The 18,672-nt window shown below is 52.2% G+C and overlaps 1 protein-coding gene across 9 annotated transcripts in view; it reads left to right on the top strand.

Annotated features, from left to right (window-relative positions):
• Positions 1 to 18,672, top strand: part of NAV1 (neuron navigator 1) — a 252,915-nt gene that overhangs the window by 148,624 nt on the left and 85,619 nt on the right. For all 9 annotated transcript variants that reach the window (XM_045982386.1, XM_045982385.1, XM_045982384.1 and 6 more), the window contains 2 exons: positions 4,359 to 4,461; positions 9,109 to 9,474. In XM_045982386.1, the coding sequence (XP_045838342.1) occupies positions 4,359 to 4,461; positions 9,109 to 9,474 (469 nt within the window). The remainder of the gene's footprint in view (positions 1 to 4,358; positions 4,462 to 9,108; positions 9,475 to 18,672) is intronic.

Below are 18,672 nucleotides of genomic sequence, written 5' to 3'. Positions count from 1 at the left end.
GGACAATCTCATGAGCTCCCCCCGTAGACCTCCTTCTCAGCATGGAGCTGGTCTTTGTCCAACCCTGCTTCACACACACACACACACGCATGCATGCGCGCATACAACCCCCATCCTTGCAGCTGGACCTTATTCTGTAGGCATTAAGAGCAAGCATACCCAGAGCCTCAGAGTAAGACTGTGAGGGGTGTTCAGATCCGGGCATCCAAGGGAGGGGACAGGTGTGTTCTCCCGGCCACAGCGTGGGCCCTAACAAGAGCAAAACCCCAGCTGAGCCGGCCTGGAGAATGCCTTTTTCTCATCTGCACAAAGATGCCTCATAGGCCCGGAGACCTGAGTGTCTCCCACATGGACGGGTGCTGAGGGAAGAGAGGAACTCGCAGGCCTTCCCTGTCTGCTGTGTCTGTGCTCTCTTACGTCCCCTAGGCCTCTGCTCCAGGCCCAGAGTAGACATCAAGATGTTTTGACACATGGCGGTGACCTCCGAGACACCACGACTTATCCAGTAAAGCAAATCATCGAGCTTCGGGGTCATTGTCACAAGGTGGCGTGTACCTCACCAACCTTCACCCCATCTCTGATCCTCATGGGAGATGATGAGAAAGGGGGGAAGCTTAGGTATGAGTTGGGGGGGTCAGAGGTGAATAGTGTGAAGGTCCAGAGTGGGCAAGGGTGAGGGGTGGGTGAATTCTTTTGCAAATGCAACTTTATTCTTATTTTCTAGTTATATGTGTAAAGATTTGCCTTGGGGTCATGGATGTGAACATCAAACTGCCCCCCAACCTAGCCAGAGTTTCTGCAGCCTCTTGAGCTCCAGAAGCCTTCCCTGTATGTGCATGTCAGTCCTCTCATCGTGGGGCTACCGCTGTACCCCGAGAAAGGTGTCTGTCACCCACAGATGTGGGAGCACAGTCAGATTTCTCAGAAGCCACCACCCTGAGCTGAGCCTTTGAGAAGCAGGCTGGCATGCCCAGGATGACCACCAGGGGGCAGTGCTGGGGCATGGAGGGAACTCAGGGTGGGTAGCCTCTGCAGGAGGGATCCAGGTCACCCTCCAGCAAATCAGGGTCCAGCCCAAACTCCTGTGTATGCCTCTAGCCTACACTGCCAGGAGGCCTGGCACCAGACATCATTCCATTAACCTCCAGCTCGTCACCCGCTCACTGGACCTCAGCCTCCCTCTCTCCTATGACCAGGTTGGATCGGGTCACTTCCAAGGACTCTTGTGGCTCTAATTTTTGACAAGTCTATGAGACTTCAGGGGCATTCCCACCCCACTCTACTGACATGGAAATGAGGTAGGGGGATAGAGTGGTCTTGGAAGAAGGAGATAGAGGGCACTGTGATCAGTGCAGTGACAAGTAGGAAAGTATCCCTTTTCGGTCACTGCTAGAGCACTAAGATCCAGGTTCCCACACCCACACTCCCCTGCCCCAGGGCCAGGAGCACTAGAGAATACAGAGGGACCCTCCTGGGGCTGGCTACTTTTTGGATTAGATATTTTTCCTTAAAAATATCAGGGTTGGGGCCCTTGAGTGGCTCAGTCATTAAGCATCTGCCTTCGGCTCAGGTCATGATCCCGGCATTGGGCTCCCTGCACTTAAGGGAGTCTGTCTACTCCCCTGCTTGTGTTTCCGCTCTTGCTTTATCTCTCTCTTTCAAATAAATAAATAAAATCTTTTTTTTTTTAAGATTTTATTTATTTGACAGAGATCACAAGTAGGCAGAGAGGCAGGCAGAGAGAGGAGTTGGGGCTGGTGGAGGTGGGGCGGGGGAAGCAGGCTCCCTGCTGAGCAGAGAGCCTGATGTGGGGCTCAATCCCAGGACCCTGGGATCATGACCTGAGCTGAAGGCAGAGGCTTTAATCCACTGAGCTACCCAGGTGCCCCTATCCATGCCTTTTTAAAATGTATTTCTTGACAGATTTTTTGTGGTAGCATCCATCTATTGTTGAAATGTTCGTTGAGCACCTACTGTGTGCCATCGCTGCTTGACTGAGATGGTGTAGACATGCCCTGTGATACATCACCAGAAATACGACTTTCTTCCCTGCCTCGTCTCGGCTCTGTGCTGCGTGCTAGGTGTGTGGCCTTGGGCCGTTTATTTCATCTTTCTGAGTCTTAGTGTTCCCCATCTGTAGAATGGGAACAAGATCACAAATCTCCCGTAAACATGAGGATTCGACGAGCTCGTACGAGCTCAGGGTTGGCATGCACACAAGTCTGAGTAACTCTGGGTCACCTTCCTCTTTGGGACTGCACACCCCCTGGAGCTATGCATGCCTTTCCCTCATCGCTGCCAAACCCAATGAAAGAATTGCTTTGGCCCGGAACCCACATCTTGGCACAATGTTCTTAGTCCCCCCGCGGGCATTTGGGAACCAAGCCTTAAAAATATATGTATATACTTTCTGATCCTGTCTGTATTCTATGCCAAGCCATCAGTTACAGCCACTGAGTGGCTCACAAGGTGACATTTGCCAGGATAAATAGGGACTGGCGGCCGCGGAAGTGACGACATTTCTGTGGGACAGAGCTCAGGCCCCTGGCATGGAGGCTTGCCACGAGCATGGAAGTCGGCTACATGATGCTGACCATGAGCGAGCCCCCTAGCAGCAGCAGCCTCCCGCAGGCTCCCCCAGGGAGAGGAGAGGGGAGAAGGGGGCAGGAGAGAAGAGGTACCTGGGTCTGGGTGCGGAGCTGGTTCTCAGCAAAGGTGTGGCCTGGCTTCCGGCCCACCCTCCCCGGCCCCCGCCTCGGGCCGACAAGACAGAGCAGCTGCCTGCCAGCCAGCTTGGGTATATTCTTGGGGGTACAAGTGCCTCTGAAGGGATTCAGAAATGCTCCCTTTGGTAGCGAAAAGAACCTCATACTCTGCTGAGTCTGTGGGTCGGGGAGGGACCAAGAGGGCACTTTGACCAGGGAAGGAACGCAGAGGGTTTTGGGGATAGAGAGAAAAGGGAAGTAGCCTGAGAGTCAGGACTCCTGGGGTTTCTCCATTGCTTTGCTATCATCTCCCTGTAGGCCCCTGACTCTCCGTGCAATGCCTTTTCAGGGAGACGTTGGGGGATTTGAGTCCTTTCAGTCCTTTGGGATCCTTGGATCCCAAAGTCAAAAGGAAAGCAGGGGACAGGAACAGGTCCTTTTCATTTTAGTGTCCTCAGGGCCTTCTGAGACCTGGGATAAAGCACGTGTTTGATAAGGTTTACTGGATGAACTGATAAAAGGTTGGATAGAATGTTGGAGAAGGTTAGAGTTCTTCATGCTCAGAACCCCTTCCTCTTTTGGATGTTATTTTCACCTTGGGAAGGAGATGGGATAAATTCTGCTTTTTGCCTGTTGTAGATTCTTTTCATCTGACCGGGTTAATATTCTGCCTGGAAACCAAGGCTGAATAAAATGACCCATGATCATTGAGGATTCTGAGGGCGAGGGCCCTATCCATGCATCCCCCTCACTTGGGGTCGCACTGTCGCCCAGAGCTCAGTCCATGCTCCCAAAAATGACTGCTCATGCCCTCCACCTCCCCAGCAGCCACCTCACTTTTGGGGGCTCTACCTGCACTATCCCCCCTTAACCCCATGGGGCAGCTCCAGACACTCCCAGTCAGTGTTTGGGGCTCAGGGAGTGTGATGTGCTGGAGATGCTCCCACCAGCTTCCCGGAGCCACCTGCTAGCATCTCTTCCTAACCATGCGGTCAGTGCCGTCATGCTGGTAGCATTTACACCATGCTAGAGAATTTACACCACAGAAATCGGCAGACGCTCCAAGTCAGGGCGTCCCCATCTCTCAGGGCCAGTTGTTAAACATTTATCACCAGGGGATGCCTGGGTGGCTCAGTGGGTTAAAGCCTCTGCCTTAGGCTCAGGTCATGATCCCAGGGTCTCAGGATCGAGCCCCGCATCGGGCTCTCTGCTCAGCAGGGAGCCTGCTTCCTCCTCTCTCTCTGCCTGCTTCTCTGCCTACTTGTGATCTCTGTCTGTCAAATAAATAAATAAAATCTTAAAAAAAAAAAAACAAACAAACCATTTATCACCATATCCCTGGAGATGGGGTTTGGGGCAGACATTCCGGTTGACCTCAACCACAGGGCTCTTGCCAAGGACCTCCACTCTGAGAAGCAAGTCTCCCAAAAATGAAAGCCAGAAGAAGCAGTTCCTCGGGGGGTCTGGGTGGTGTGCACAACACAGACCCCCTCCCAGGGTCGAGATGTCAGGCGGTTCCAGAGTGTGTGTCTAGGGTGACCAGCATGGCCTGGGGAGCCGTGTCCTACGGACATGGTCAGTCTCCACTCCCTGCTACCCTCAGCTCTCAGCAGAAAGTTCTCCACTCATCCAGCTGCTCTTTTCTCCCTCCAGACCCAGAGTCCCAGAGAAAGAGGACAGTGCAGAATGTCCTGGATCTCCGACAGAACCTGGAAGAGACCATGTCCAGTCTGCGAGGGTCCCAGGTGACTCACAGGTAGGTCTAAGCTGCCGAGGGGGCTCTCTCTCCCATGCTGGAGAGTAGGGCTTCAGAGACCCATGGGCCACGGCTGAAGGGACAGGAGAATTGGCCATCTCGGCAAAAGAAGCTTGGTTCTGCCTGGGATCTGCTTGCTTTGGGGCATGAGATTTCATCTTGAGCAAATGAGTTGAAAAGCACTAGAGTGGGAGATGGGAACCCCCTCCGTGACTCGGGGTCTGACCTTCTGTGTCCACTTTCCCTCCTTCGGTGCCGGTCTCCTCATGTGTTGCAGTTGCTGTCCTTCTCCTGTCCTGAAGTGTCTGTTGTTAGAGGATTCTAGAACGGTGCCCATCCCAACACCCAGCTTCTTTCCCTCTTCTGTCAGCTAGGTATCCTCTGGCTTCTTCAGCCAATGGCTGACCCAGATCCATGCCACGGGGGTGCGCCCCCTCGCCCCACCCTGCAGAGACCTCGCTGCCTCCAGCGGTGTGGGCCGTTCCATCCTCCCATGGCACCTCTCCCTGGAGCGGCACACTGGCCACGGCCTCTGCCGTGACTCAGAATTTCCTCCACTGGCTCCTCAGGCTGCCCAGATGAGCTCATGCTGTCAGCTCCAAGGGGGATAGAGGGCTGGGCAGGGGGTAGAAGGAGAGAGAGCAGAAAGCCAGGATTGGGAAATCATGGGGGGTGTGGAGCAGGAAGGCTGAGAGCGATTAGGTGGCCTGTCCAGTTGGACTGGAGTTCAGTTCCTCCCCATCTCCTGAGGTTGGAAAATGAGAGCAAGGTTGGGACAGAAGGACAAAAGGATAGGGGCTTTGCTGAGCCCAAGTGTGTGGTTCAGAGAACTCCCTAACTGTCATTCATCTCCGGGCACCGTGACCGGATTACCATGACCAGGAAGTGGAACAGAAATCAGGCTTCATAGCTTTTACTCATCAGCTGTGTTTCTTCTGCCTAAGAACACCCCTCTTCCTCCTTCCACGACTCTGCCTAGTCCTGTCCCATCCTCTGTGTTGGACACTCAGCCCTTTGCTCTGAGGCTTTGATTGAGCACTGATAGCTCCCAGATAGCTGACATATTTTCAGTGCTCAATCAAAGCCTCTGTTCTGTGGGGGTTAGCAGGACAAGACTACTGAAAGGGGTGTGCGTGCGGGACATCTGACGAAAAGAGTGCATGAGGGAGGCTCCTGGCAGCCCTGGGGCTCGGACTGTCTTACACCTGTCCCCAACCTCCCTCCCTCACAGCCCCAAGCAGGACCCGAGTGAGACGGGCCGGGCTCAGCTTGGCTCGCCAGTTCTGGGACTCAGTGGATGAAATCTTGAACATCCTCCTTCCCCCATCCAGGGAGTTTGGAACAGCTCTCTCAGCACCAAATCACATGCCAGCTCCATGCCAAAGAAGCCAGAAAGCGCTTAGTTGCTAAGGGGGTCACACCCCAAATGACTCACGCACAGAGGAAGGGTAGAAGCAGTAGCTTCCGTGTCCTGGGGCCACTGACTGAGCACAGCCCGTGAAGCAGGACAGCCTGACCCCTTTTGGCTTTCTGTCCGTGGCGGAGAAGAGGGAGGCCAAAAACCTTTTGCATAAAGCCGGCTGGTGGGAGGGGGAGAGCCTCAGACCTCTGACTTCTGTCTCCCTTTATGGAAAAGGAACCAAGAGCCCCGAACTGGTTTTGCTGTTTACTGTGGACCCGGAGCTACTTCCTCTCTTGGTCTTTGGTTTATGCTCTTCCTGGTCCACACTTTGATAGCCAAAACAACGATTCCCTGAGTTTTTAGGGCTCTTTGACTTTTTAAAGTGCTTTCCATCCATCAGCCCTTCCCTCAGCCCTGGGAGGAGGCAGGCTATGTTCCTATCATCTGGGTTAGAGAAACAGCAGCTGAGGCTGGGGCGAGGGCGTCCCTTGGTGGAGTCACACAGGCTGATGAGGTGGGGGGTTCTGTGTCCGGCAAACTTAGAGCCCATGCCAGGTGCAGTGCTGGGCACCATACCCCAGAACAAAGACAGGCTTCCTCCTGGATGAGGAGCTTCCCGTCCAGTGAGCACTTCCGGTCAGGTTATTTTCACTCTGGAACTTAGAAGCTAGCTCTAGATTCAGTTCCTTTTCAGGAATCTTTATTTCTGTCCTGCTTCCTCTATTTCTGCTGGCTCGTTTCCCCAGCAAGGAGAGCGTCTGGGTCAGGGGGCTGGGGCTGGAGAGGAAATGAAAGCCTCCCTTTGCTCCAGGCCCAGCATGCCAGAGCGAGCGAGCGAGAGAGAGAGAGAGAGGCAGGCAAGACTGAAGGGCCGGATGCAGGGCTGGAAGGCAAGAACCGATGTTTGAAGCTAGAATCCTCCCCCGCTGACTTAGAGATGTCTGGAGATGTGTTGGGGTGGGAGGGGTAGAAAAGAGCAGCAGAACCGAGGAAGAGGCACTGGTAGTGTGGAGAGCTGAGCAGGAGTAGGCCAAGAATAGAACTGAGGGATCTGGTTGCTCCATGCAACCCACACTGCGTACTAATTTTATTGCCGCGGTGTAGACGGACTAGGGAAACGGGCCGTCCTGGAGCTCTCCAGTGTCCTGTCACCGTGGCCATCATCATCCTTTGCTTTCCCGTCCTCATCTCATTGTCACACTCGGCTTGTTTTTATTAAACCCTTACGGCGAGCGTCCCTGGACTGAGTCTGACGACGAGAACGTTCCTGCTCTTCAGCTCAGCACGTGGGTCGTGGGTCTGCTCCTCATTGACTAGTTCTTGTACCTGGACCCAAGCACGCGCCAGGCCCTGCGCGAAGTGCTGACATACAGTGGTGAGCAAGGTGGCCAGAGTCCCACAGGCCCACAGTCTCCTTCAGGGCACTTCCATTGGCTCTGAGGTCCACAGTAATTAGGAACAGAAATAACACAGCGTGTGACGAAGTGCAAGCCCGGTGCCAAAGGAGGGCCTGGAGGGGAGAAGCTGGATGTACGCCAGGCCAGGAAGTCCCCCCAGAGGGGCAGAGGCAGCGGTCACCAGTTGCCCTGCCCAGCCAGGGCACCCCCGCTTGTGCCCAGGACTTCTATAAGGACCACCCATGGGCTCAGATTCAAGGATATCTGGGCTCGTCCAGTTCTGTTGATCAAAAAAAAAAATCAAGCTTGGGGGCCCCTAGGTGGCTCAGTCCAACTGGGCTTCTGCCTTTAGCTGGGGTCATGATCTCGGGGTCCTGGGCTCCAGCCCCGCATCTGGGGGGCCTGCTTCTCCTTCTCCCTTGCCGCTCCCCCCATTTGTGTGGTCTCTCACTCTCTCTTTCTCACTCTATCTCAAATAAATAAATAAAATGTTTAAAAAAAAAAATCAACCCTTGTTTTCTCAGGGTTGGTAGAGACTGTCTGGGAGGATTTTTTTTTTTTTTTTTTTTTTTTTTAAGGAGCATCACCAAAACAAGAATAGAAAAATTGGTGTCCCACTCCTACGTTAACCCCCAAAGTGACTAAGAAATGGATGTGTTCACAGAGCGAGGGTTTCTGTGCTTGTGTGATTCCTGTGCAGCCGCAGACTGCCTTAGTTACCCAGCTTTCTAGGCCTATGGGTCCTATTTCAGTTACTCACCTCTGCGTGCCTGCAGTTAGGCCAAGCCACTGAGACCCTACCCATGGGCCTCTGGGGCTGGGAACGCCACTGGGCTGAGTAGGCCGATCAGTCTCTGTCTGAACCCACATCCAGGCCACCTCTCCAAGCAGATCCCCACGATCCTTTCTCTCTGCAGCCATCTGCAGGGGGTCCCTGAGGGAGACAGTCATCTCCTCCTCCAGCTCCCCGATCCCCTCTGTGTTGGGTCATCCACAAACCCAGGCCTCCTTTCCTCACCTGGCCTAGCAGGGCCTGCGGCCTGGGGCCCTGAACATCCCGTCTTTACGCTCTTGTCTATTTCCCCATGATCTCTCCTCTTTCCAGTTAAGGCTGCTTCTGTTCTCTGGTGAGGTTCTGCTTCTTTCTCCTGACAGCCTAGGCCTTTTTGCTAGTCTTATTGGGAAACAGCCACACGTCTCAGGTTCCCAAAGCTTTGCCTGTACGCTCTGTAACTCATGCCAGACTTTGTCATCTCTGGTTTGGGAATCAAGTAGCTCTCAGCTCATTAGTAGAAAAAGAGGTGATAGACACACCTGAACAAATGAATGATCAAGGCCTTTGAAGCTGGTCTACCCACTTCCCCCAAGAGATCTCGCTGGACTCTTCCCATTTATTGAGCAGCTTGTGTATACCAGGCACTGCGTGAGACATTTACGTATATGATCATTACAGCTCTGTGGAGTAGCTAATATGCTGTTATTCCCATTTTATAGATGAGGAAATGGAGGCTTAGCAAGGTTGATTAATTCATCTCCAGCTCACCTACAAATAAATGGTAGAAAAGGGTTAAAACCCAGCTCATACTATAAAATCTATGTCCTTAGGCAGTATGTGAGATTGATTCCCTCGCACTTCGAATCCTTTCCCTCTGACAACCTCAGGTAACATGAACAGAGGTGCCTTACACGAAGAGGGGCCCCTGGAGGTGGTGGAGCCCATGCGGGCAGGTGCAGAGAAGGTGGGAGGGCCTGGGAAGGGGGAAGGGTCGCTGGAGTGCAGTCCGCCGGGACAGGGCCCAGAGCGGCCCTGCCAGAGTGAAAACCAGTGCCCTTCTGCCCTCTGCCCAGCTCCCTGGAGACGACGTGCTACGACAGTGATGACGCCAACCCTCGCAGCGTGTCCAGCCTCTCCAGCCGCTCATCCCCCCTCTCCTGGCGCTATGGCCAGTCCAGCCCGCGGCTGCAGGCTGGGGACGCGCCCTCGGTGGGCGGCGGATGCCGCTCGGAGGGGCCGCCGGCCTGGTACATGCACGGGGAACGGGCCCACTACTCGCACACCATGCCCATGCGCAGCCCCAGCAAGCTCAGCCACATCTCCCGCCTGGAGCTGGTCGAGTCCCTGGACTCGGACGAGGTGGACCTCAAGTCCGGCTACATGAGCGACAGCGACCTCATGGGCAAGACCATGACGGAGGACGACGACATCACTACCGGGTAAGGCCCCTTGCACCGCGGGGCAAGGGGGCTAGGGAGGGCAGGGCGAAGACCCGAGGAGCGGGATTCCTTCAGAGGGGAGTGGGACTGACGACAGAGGTTTGGGTTGCTGTCCTGTGACAAAAAAAACAGCTGTGCGGGGCCTTTGGACACTGGTTGTGGCTGCCCCTGACATTGGATGTGGCGAATTAGGGGCTTTGGTGTGGTGGGTGGGGCCCCATTGGAGGAGCTGATTGGTCAATGACGGGCCCTCCCTCTCATTGGCCCGAATGGCTGTCCTTCTAAGGTATGCCCCGCCCTCTTCTCTGGTCCTTTGCCCTCCAAAGGCTGACGGGAAGGGTTTTGGGAAACGGTGTTAGTCCCAGGTCAGCTAACTCCTTGTGGGCCTTGGACAACCTCATCTGCTGTCCCATTTGTGAAAAGAGGATGGCGGTACTACATCTGTCTGCTTCTGAGTCTAATTCAAAGAAAAAATGAAAGGACTACTGAAACAGAAAAGTGATACTGTGGCTCCCCTTCCCTTGCCAGGGTTCCCAGACCCTCTGTCCCGTGCCTTCCCTCGAGGCACTCAATTTCTGCTGCTCTGGTTTCTTCCTCTGCAGACTTTCTACCAGTAATGCAAATTCCTAGCCTCCATCCCTGTCTGTTAAACCCTTCCTTCCTGTGCTTTGCCTCATGGGGACCCTCATCTTCTCTTTTCTTCCCCCAGTTGTCAGGGTTGAGTTTGTGGACAAAGGGGACACAGGCGACAGTCTGGGAAGTGAAGGAAAAGATACGAAGAAAGAAGCGTCGGGAGTGGGAGGGGTCCTGGCCCAACTATTCCAAGCTGTAAGATTGAAGAGCTGTAGTGGTTCTGGAACCTTCTCCAGGGCATCTTTCAGCTCACTGCTACTTCCTGTCTTCCTTCTTGGTTTGCTGGGACTTTCCAAGGGACCACACAAGTAGTGACAACACCCCTTCCCCCTACCCCTCTCAGGGATTACCTCTTCCTAATAAAAACCCCAAGCTTCAAGAGAATGAAAAGTAGCCCCACCTAAGAAAGGGCTAAGAGCTGAGCTCCAGGCCATCCGCTGTTCCCTACCCCCAGGGACAAACTTGGAGGGACTGGGCAGGGCCTGTCCAGTTGATGAGGCTCTTCTGGAACAAAACAACTGACTCATGAGTGGGGTTGTTTACTGCCTCTTAAATCCCAGGGGCCAGCCCAGCCTCATGCTCAGATCCACCAGCCTGGAGCTGGGACTCGAGAAAAGCTGTCCGGTTCCTCCTGTGCTCAGAGGGCTTTGCTGGGCAGGAAGGAGAGCCAAGGTGTGTGATGGGCTGCTCTGGACAGCCCCTGTGCTGGGAAGCTGCTTCTCTGAGGAAGCGTCCAGTCCCTGTCCTCTGAGAGCTCTCAGTTGTATAAGGCAAAGGAAGGCACAACCCCTGTGAGGCAGAGAGCTCTGAAAGTTCCCCATGTGTTGGAAGGGCCAGAGCTCCAGCCCTCAGGGAGCTCCCAGACAGAGGGAGGTGAGAGCCATCCCCCACAGTGCACGCAATGACCATGGCAGAAAATTTCCCAAACATGGAAGGCACAGGACTCCTGCCTTTGGAGAGATCCCAGTCTGAGGCAGGTGGCAGGACTTCCTAGCTGTGTGAGCTTGGGGAAGTTAGGAAAACTCTCCAGGCTTTAGTGTGTCTGTCTGCTAAATGCAGATAATAGAACCTGTCTCAGGATGATTGTAAGGATTGAATACGTACATACATAGGAAGTGCTTGGAATAATCCTTGGCTCATTGTAAATGCTCGATAAATGCTAGCTTTTTTTGTTGTTGTTTTTGGTATTTGGGTTTGTTTTGTTTTGTTTTTGCTGTTACTGGTCATTATTGTTACTGTTAAAATATCATTCTGAAGGAGGACGAAGGACTCCTGCCCTCTGAGGGTCCCAGATTTGCCCCCAGGGACTGTGCAGTCTCACCCGAGTGCCATTCAGAATCAGCAGCTGGGACAGCGGTAGGGGCAGCTGCACAGTCCTGGGAACATCGATTTTGGGGGTGTGAGGGTATGGAATGCTAGGCAGAGAGGAGCCAGGAACGGTGCCCTTAACCCACCCTCTAGCACCCTTTCTTTATCCCCTTCCCTCCAGACAGGGTGTGTGCTCCTGAATCAGTAAAAAAAAAAAGCAGGCTTCACCGAGGATAGCATGAATGAGAACGTGCAAACCCAGGGAAGCCTGCAGTTCCTAGGGTGGAGAAAGTGTTGCCCAGCGGTGCCCATGAAGTGGACCTGACACTGAGCTGCGTCTGATGATTTCACGTGTGGTGTTCACGGGCGGTCTGCAAATAGAAGGAACTCTTAACACTTGATAGTTTCAAGGTTTCTCCGCTATTGACTTCCCCGCCAGGACTGGGAAACACCCTTCAGTGTGCTGAGGAAGGCAGAGCCGAAGGGAACCCACTTACAATCCCAGTAATTTCAATGTAAACAGTCACTCCTCGATTACGTGCTTTCACAGTTAAGTGTTACGCTTTTCCATTAGAGACCAGGCATCCTCTCGATTCCAGCAAGAGACCAAGCAGTCCTGAACGGGCCCTTCTCAGCCCCCTTCTTGGCCCTCCCATCCTCACTGTGGTTTCCGTGCAGGTTTTATAATTTAGAAAATGTCCTGTTTCGAAGAAACTTGTTTTCCCTATTCATGAAACGGTTAGGGCTGTTCCCTGCGGGGCCTCCCTTCTGACCATCCTGTCCTGTGGGTTGCCTTTTCATTCTGTTATTAGTGTCCTCTGAGCACAAAAGTGTTTCATTTTGACGAGCTCTAATTTATCTAATGTTTCTTTTGTTGCCTGTACGTTAGGTGTTGTATCTAAGAAGTCACTGCCAAATCCAATGTCATGAACCTTTGCCCCCGTGTTTTCTTCTAAGAGTTTTATAGCTAATGAGTCTTTTTAAAAATAGAGATTCCAACTCTCCTTCCAGAGCTATCAAGGCAGATTCTCTGCTACTCAGGAAACCATATTTTTCTAAAGCATCTCGGTGATTTTGGACTCGTCTGTCTTCCCATAAAGGACAAGAATCTTCTTTATAGCACTCCTGACAGCTGGTCTTTTGGTGTTGCCTTGCAAAGACACAGTAAGCTTATTCTAGTTCAAATAGAACAAAATTATGAGAAAGTTTCTAAATATTCACCTGAAATCTGCTTCCCTTCTGCCTATTGATTCAAATGCTGCCATCCAAGAAAAATAGAATAAGCGTCAATCTTCATTCAAATATTTCAACGTGTTCTTAATGATTGCTCAGATAGTCTTTTCTCTAGACCAAAAGGAAAAAAAAAAGTCTGTAGCTTATTTCATTACTTTCTTAAATGACCTAGTTTTTCTTTTTTTTTTTTTTCTTGTTTCTTTTTTTAAAGACTTTATTTATTTGACAGAGATCACAAGTAGGCAGAGAGGCAGGCAGAGAGAGGGAGGAAGGGAAGCAGGCTCCCCGCTGAGTGGAGAGTCCGATGCGGGGCTCGATCCCAGGACTCTGAGATCATGACCTGAGCCGAAGGCAGAGGCTTTAACCCACTGAGCCACCCAGGCGCCCCAAATGACCTAGTTTTTCAAATCTCTATTATCCTGGTCACCCTCGCCTGGAAGCTCTCAAGTTGTCAATGATCCTCTTAAAATTTGGCACCTAGACCCATCACCGCCTGACACTCATCCTGCCAGGGTGATCTCCAAAGCATGACTCTATAGACAACTTCAAGTTGGCTGCGGACTGTCCTAAATGACAGTTTGAGAGACATTTTTACCTCTTGAAAAGAGAACAGGAATTTGTCTTTCTAAAAATAGGAAGGTCTGGAATTTAATCTAAGTAAGAAGATAAGTTCCACGGCCATCTGTCCTTCCCATCCCTGGCACCCAGAGTTGGAACCCGAGGGGAGTCAAGGATGGGCTCCCATGCAGAGGTAAATAGAGGCCATGGGCGTGGGGAGCAGGTATGCCAGGAGGGGAAAGGGATCAGAAGGCCCTCCATTCCTTCCCTACTTGAACTTGGATTGCCCTCTCAATGTCTCCATTTCTGCCCACGTGAATGGCAGCTTGGCTGGGCTGTGTGTCTGAGCTTTGTGGCTTTAAGGGGAAGGACCCCCAGGCCGAGCGGGCAGCCGTCCCACTGTGTTGCACACCTCCAGTGGGCGCCATTCCCATGGTATAGAGTTGTGTCATCAGCAGCCCTGGCAGACTGCTGTCCAGCGACTGTGCCAAAGGCCGCGGAGTCAGCAGGCCCCATCTTGAAAGAGCTCTGCGGGTGTGTGTCGGAGGGACAGCGGGATTTCTTGGCGACTGTCTGCCGTGCCCTGTGTCTCTCCTCAGGTGGTTTCCTGCTCCATGTGTGTGGCTGGATGTTCCAGGCTTCTTGCTCCCTCCTCGCCTCCCCTCCCTTCCCCAGCCTGTCCTCTTGAACTGTGCTTAGGGGCTCAGGAACAGATGGGATTCGTTTCCTTCTTGGCTCTGAAGTGTCCTGACGTTGAAAAATGTCAACTAAAATAAACTGTAGGCCCCTGCCTTCTCCCAGGCTGGCTCTCTGCTCCCAGCGGCAGTGAGCCCCAGCCTTAAAGGGACACCTCCCAGCCTTGCGAAGCTGGCCTCAGCCTCGGTCTGCAGCCACCTGCCCGAGAAGGAGCCTCATTTGCTGCTTTCCAGTTCAGCTGATATCTGACTTGTAAATCCCAAATGCCCCACCTGTCCAGCATCAGTGACAAGAATTCTCTTGGAATGGGCACTGGGCTCGTAGGGTTTATACAAAGAGAAGTGAACCTTTTTAATTTGAATGGACAGTGGGGGTGGGTTTGTCTTCTCCCTTTATCTCTCCTGTTTCCTGGCAGTTCTGGAGGTATCCCACCTGGAGGGCAGCTGGCCCAGGCCTGGCTTTTGCCCATGGAACACAAGGATCAGGGTAGAGGGCGGTAGGAGATCATTCAGAGGGAAAACCCAACATTTGAGCTCAAGAAGGAAACTCTATAGTTTCTGTCCTTGAAGGGCTTCAAATCTAAAAGGGAGGTAGGATGCCTCCTGGGTCAGTGGCAAAAGAAGTGATGTGTAGTAGAAGTAGACAGTGGTTGTTGCCATTTGGGGATTAACATCTAACAATTACAGTGTTGACCCACAGATTCATACAGGCAGCCTTGCTTGATACATCTCTGTGGTGCAGGGGGAAGGAGCATCTGGAGATCGGGACTTCCATTCAAAGCTCCACTCTGGCTTGCTGTGTGGCCCTGAGCAAGTCACCTAGCCTCTCTGACTCTTAGTTTGTTCAATTCTAAAAAGGTAACCAGTTTTGCCTTGTGAGGATCAGGTGGGGAAAAAAAAAAAAAAAAAAACAAACCAAGTGGGAGGGCTTTGAAACGTATTAAGAGCTGTTGGTTTGAAATATATTATTCTGATCTCAACTTACTGTTCTGTTCATTTGGCTGGTGGCCTCTGTCTTAATCAGGAGCTGTGAGAGTACCCAGATAAGATTTCTTCAGCTTGGCAGATGAGTTCTCTGAGTTTGGGCTTTGACTTCTTTGGCAAAGGATGATCTTGTTTTGCGTTTCAACACCATCTTGATACTCTTGTAGTCCTGTGGCATGCAGTTAAATCAACAGACCTCTGAGAACAGGCTTATCCACCTAGACATACCACTGTACCAGGGGCAGGGTAGCAGAGTGGCTTAGCGGCAAGGCTCCCAGCTCCCGGGTCTGAGTCCCGGCTCTTCTTCGTAGCTGTGTGGGGTTGGGTGAGTGCTTATACCCCCTCAGCCTGTTTCCTTAGCTGGAAAACATGGGCAGTCTATGGGACCTACTCTGGGAGATTGATATGAGGATTAAATTTGTTAATATGTTTACATAGAATAGGTGTTCTACACATGTTAGCTCTTGTCTGTTAGGCTTTTGATGGCAGACCCCGCAAATGGACGGGCCTACGCCATCACGTGCACATTTGAAATGATAATACAGTATTTGGAAAAGTGTTTGTTAACCTTTATGCTTCAAAAGGGTGTTTCTGAGCCTCATTGGAGGCTGACGGACTAAGTGGCTTGCCAAGCAAGGTGGGTATGTTCTGACCCTGTGACGCCTGCTCGCACAGTGTTCTCTTGTGGCAAATGGCACCCCTCCGTGAGTGGGAGATCTGGGCCACAGGTGGTTATGCAGCAAAGCTAAGCTAATTGCACGCACGCTCACACAAGTGGACATGGCCCCTTTCCCACCATGATCTGCCAACTGTGTGTCTCCTGCACAGAAACATGTGTTTATAGTCTAGGAAGAGTGTCTTGTGCTGGGGTCCCCAGAAGGAGACCTTGAGACAAGTGGTTTATTTGAGTGCAAGTGGTTTATTTGGGAGATGATTCTAGAAAACACTGATGGGGAGTGGGGAAGCGAGCCAGGGAAGAGAAAGAAAGCCAGTGCAGGTTACTGCAGTGGGCAACGGGGCCTTAGGAATTTCTAGGGGATTGCGTGGAACGCTGCTCAGAGCTGTCTCACATAGTGGGCACGGAAGCCTGGGAATTTACCTTTCGACTGCCAGTTATGATGGGCTGTGGGCAACTCCAAGGGACATTGCATCCTGGCTTTTCTAGCGTGTTCCACACAGGCTGAGAGAAATCCCTCAGGGTGCGAGGACAGGTGTTCTGAGGCACAGGTGCAGCAGTGTTCTTTTTTTTTTTTTTTTTTAAGATTTTATTTATTTATTCGACAGAGAGAGAGAGAGAGAGCGCGCGCGCACTGGCGCACAAGCAGGGGGAGTGGCAGGCAGAGGGGACTGAGAAGCAGGCTTTCTGCCTAGCAGGGAGCCCGATGTGGAACTTGATCCCAGGACCCCGCGATCATGACCTGAGCTGAAGGCAGATGCTTAACCAATTGAGCCCCCCAGGCGCCCCGGTTTTCTGTTAACATCTACGGGAATGGTGACTGCAGAGTGGGTGGGACACAAACGGCCTTGGTTATAAAGAGGGAAGCTGAGAGGAAAGGAAGGGAAGGAGGGTGTGGAGTCTGATTCCTGCCTCCAGATGGAAGAAGGGGGTGGCTTCAGAGAGCTCCTGGCTCTTGAAACTCCCCTTAGTTCTTAAAACAGAACAGCATTAGCACTCTACAGGCCATGTGGGGTTAACTTGGATCACAGTGTCTGCTCACACCCAACAGGGCTGATGGAAGATTGGAGTGAGCCAGGTATCCCAGAGGGGCAGCGGGATGTGTGCTCGTTGCCCTGGCAACTGGTGCAGCCCAAGGCGCGGCCCCTCCTCTGATGTGTCCTACTAACCTACAATTGAGCTCCTGGGCTTTTCACTGAGTTTGATGACATACAATTTGGTCAACAATCGGATGGATAAGGGGTTGAGGAAGCTGTTGAGAGGGGTTTGGCTTTTCCCTACAGCCCTGCCCACTTGCCTGTCCACTTGCCTCTCCCTTTTAATTGTCAGCTCCGTCCTCCTTTTCGCACCAACCTATATATTCTATGATAAGCCAGCTGGGCTCAAGTAATGCCTGGAAATTCCATGCAATCTGATATTACAGGAAGAGCGTAAGTCTGGAAGTATGATAGGCCCGAGTTTGGATCCCAGCTCTGAGGCTTTGAGAAAGCTGTGAATCCATTCTAGTGGGGATACTTACATGGGAATCAGATTTCTATAAGGGTGTTACAGAATACGTTGCATTAATATACTAGGTCTGCAGCCAGGGGCTCAGTGAATATTACCTCCCTCCCTTCTCTTGGCTTCTAGAAAATTAAAGCAATAAAGGTCCTAAAGACCATCTATAGAATGGAACTTTTCCCAGGGTAGTGATACCCCGTTGCCCACTGGTCTGCCACATCCCCTCCTTCTGATAAGCCTTCTCTAATCCGTCCCGTTGCACTATGATTGCTCTCTGACTCTGGATTGTCTTAGAACTTGTGCATTTAACTTAAACTGTAGTCACTCGTGCTTTTTAGATTCTCTAACAGTTGCATAGCATGTGTGGTTTACAAAACACTAATATCTCATTACTTTATTTAATCCTAACGCTGAATTAGATGTTCTTTTGCCGAGTTTGCAAGCGAAGAAATTGGAACTTGGCTTGCCAGGATCACAGTACTTAAAAGTGGCCAAACCAAGCAAAACCCAGGCCTTCTGACTCCCATGTCTTGTGCTCTTTTTGGTATACCCACTGCCCGGCTGGGCATACCATGAAGCCTTTTCCCTCTGTGTGCAGCCCTGGTGCCCCCTAAGCCTAGGAGAATTTCTGGGGCAGGGATCACATGCCTTCCACTGGAGTAGGAGCTCCCTAAGGACAGAGACCCTATTTGCTATTTTTTTCTCAGCACCCAGCAGAGTATGTTCTCAGGTCATGCTATTGACTGGCCAGTGAATCATCGTTAGAGACCCCCGTGTGGGATGCCCCAAAGTGACCTCGCTGTTTTCCAGGATAGGATCTTCTTTGGAGAGCCACAAAGTAGACACCGCCGGGAGCTCAGGACCACAGGCAGAAGAGGCAGAAGGAGCAGCCTCTGTGAATACAAGTCCTTGTTGACTCTGGCTCAAAGGCTGAACTGTCCCAGGATGTCCGCAAGGGGCCCGCTCTGGCCTCTGGGCTATCAAATGTCTCTGGCCAGCCAGCAAAAGACCATTCACTGCAGCTAAAAAAGGCCAGCAGGCCAGGCAGTCAGACTTATCCACTGAGCTTGCATGGGGGTGCCCTAAAGAGTCTATGGGCCTGGATTGTTCTTGTCTGTATGTTAGGGCGGCAATAGGACAGGCACAGGCAGACAGAGTGGCAAACATTAAAATTAAACTCAGGTCAGGGTTTAACTGTAGAAAAGTCTGGATTTTGAAAAACTGGCAGAAAGAAAGAGTCAGGCCCAGAGAGACCCAAGGCACGTAGCTCCAGAAGAGACAGCTCGACATTCACTGATTATGCAAGGCAGCGTCATGGGGAGACAAGGTAGGAGAGGCTGATGCCGGGACACGTGCCATGGATCGACAGAGCCAGCGTGTTCGTGATGTGCACGTCAAGGAGGGGGATGAGAGACAGACACTGTGTGAGACCCGGTCGAACACGTGTGTGAGGCGGCTGGGTACAAAGAGGCTGTGTGTGCGCGAAAGCTCGTGGCAGGGGGTGGGGGACGCAAGGCTGCGGATGGGCAGGGGCATTTAGCAGTCATAGGCACAGAGCGTGTCCGGAAGGTGGAGGGTCTCTTCAGAGAGGAGTGAGTGACCGTGCACTCA

The sequence above is a fragment of the Meles meles genome, chromosome 17 (genome assembly GCF_922984935.1).
Source record: "Meles meles chromosome 17, mMelMel3.1 paternal haplotype, whole genome shotgun sequence".
Lineage (NCBI taxonomy): Eukaryota > Metazoa > Chordata > Mammalia > Carnivora > Mustelidae > Meles > Meles meles.
The sequence above is the reverse complement of the archived record's forward strand: the minus strand, read 5'-3'. Positions and strand labels throughout refer to the sequence as shown.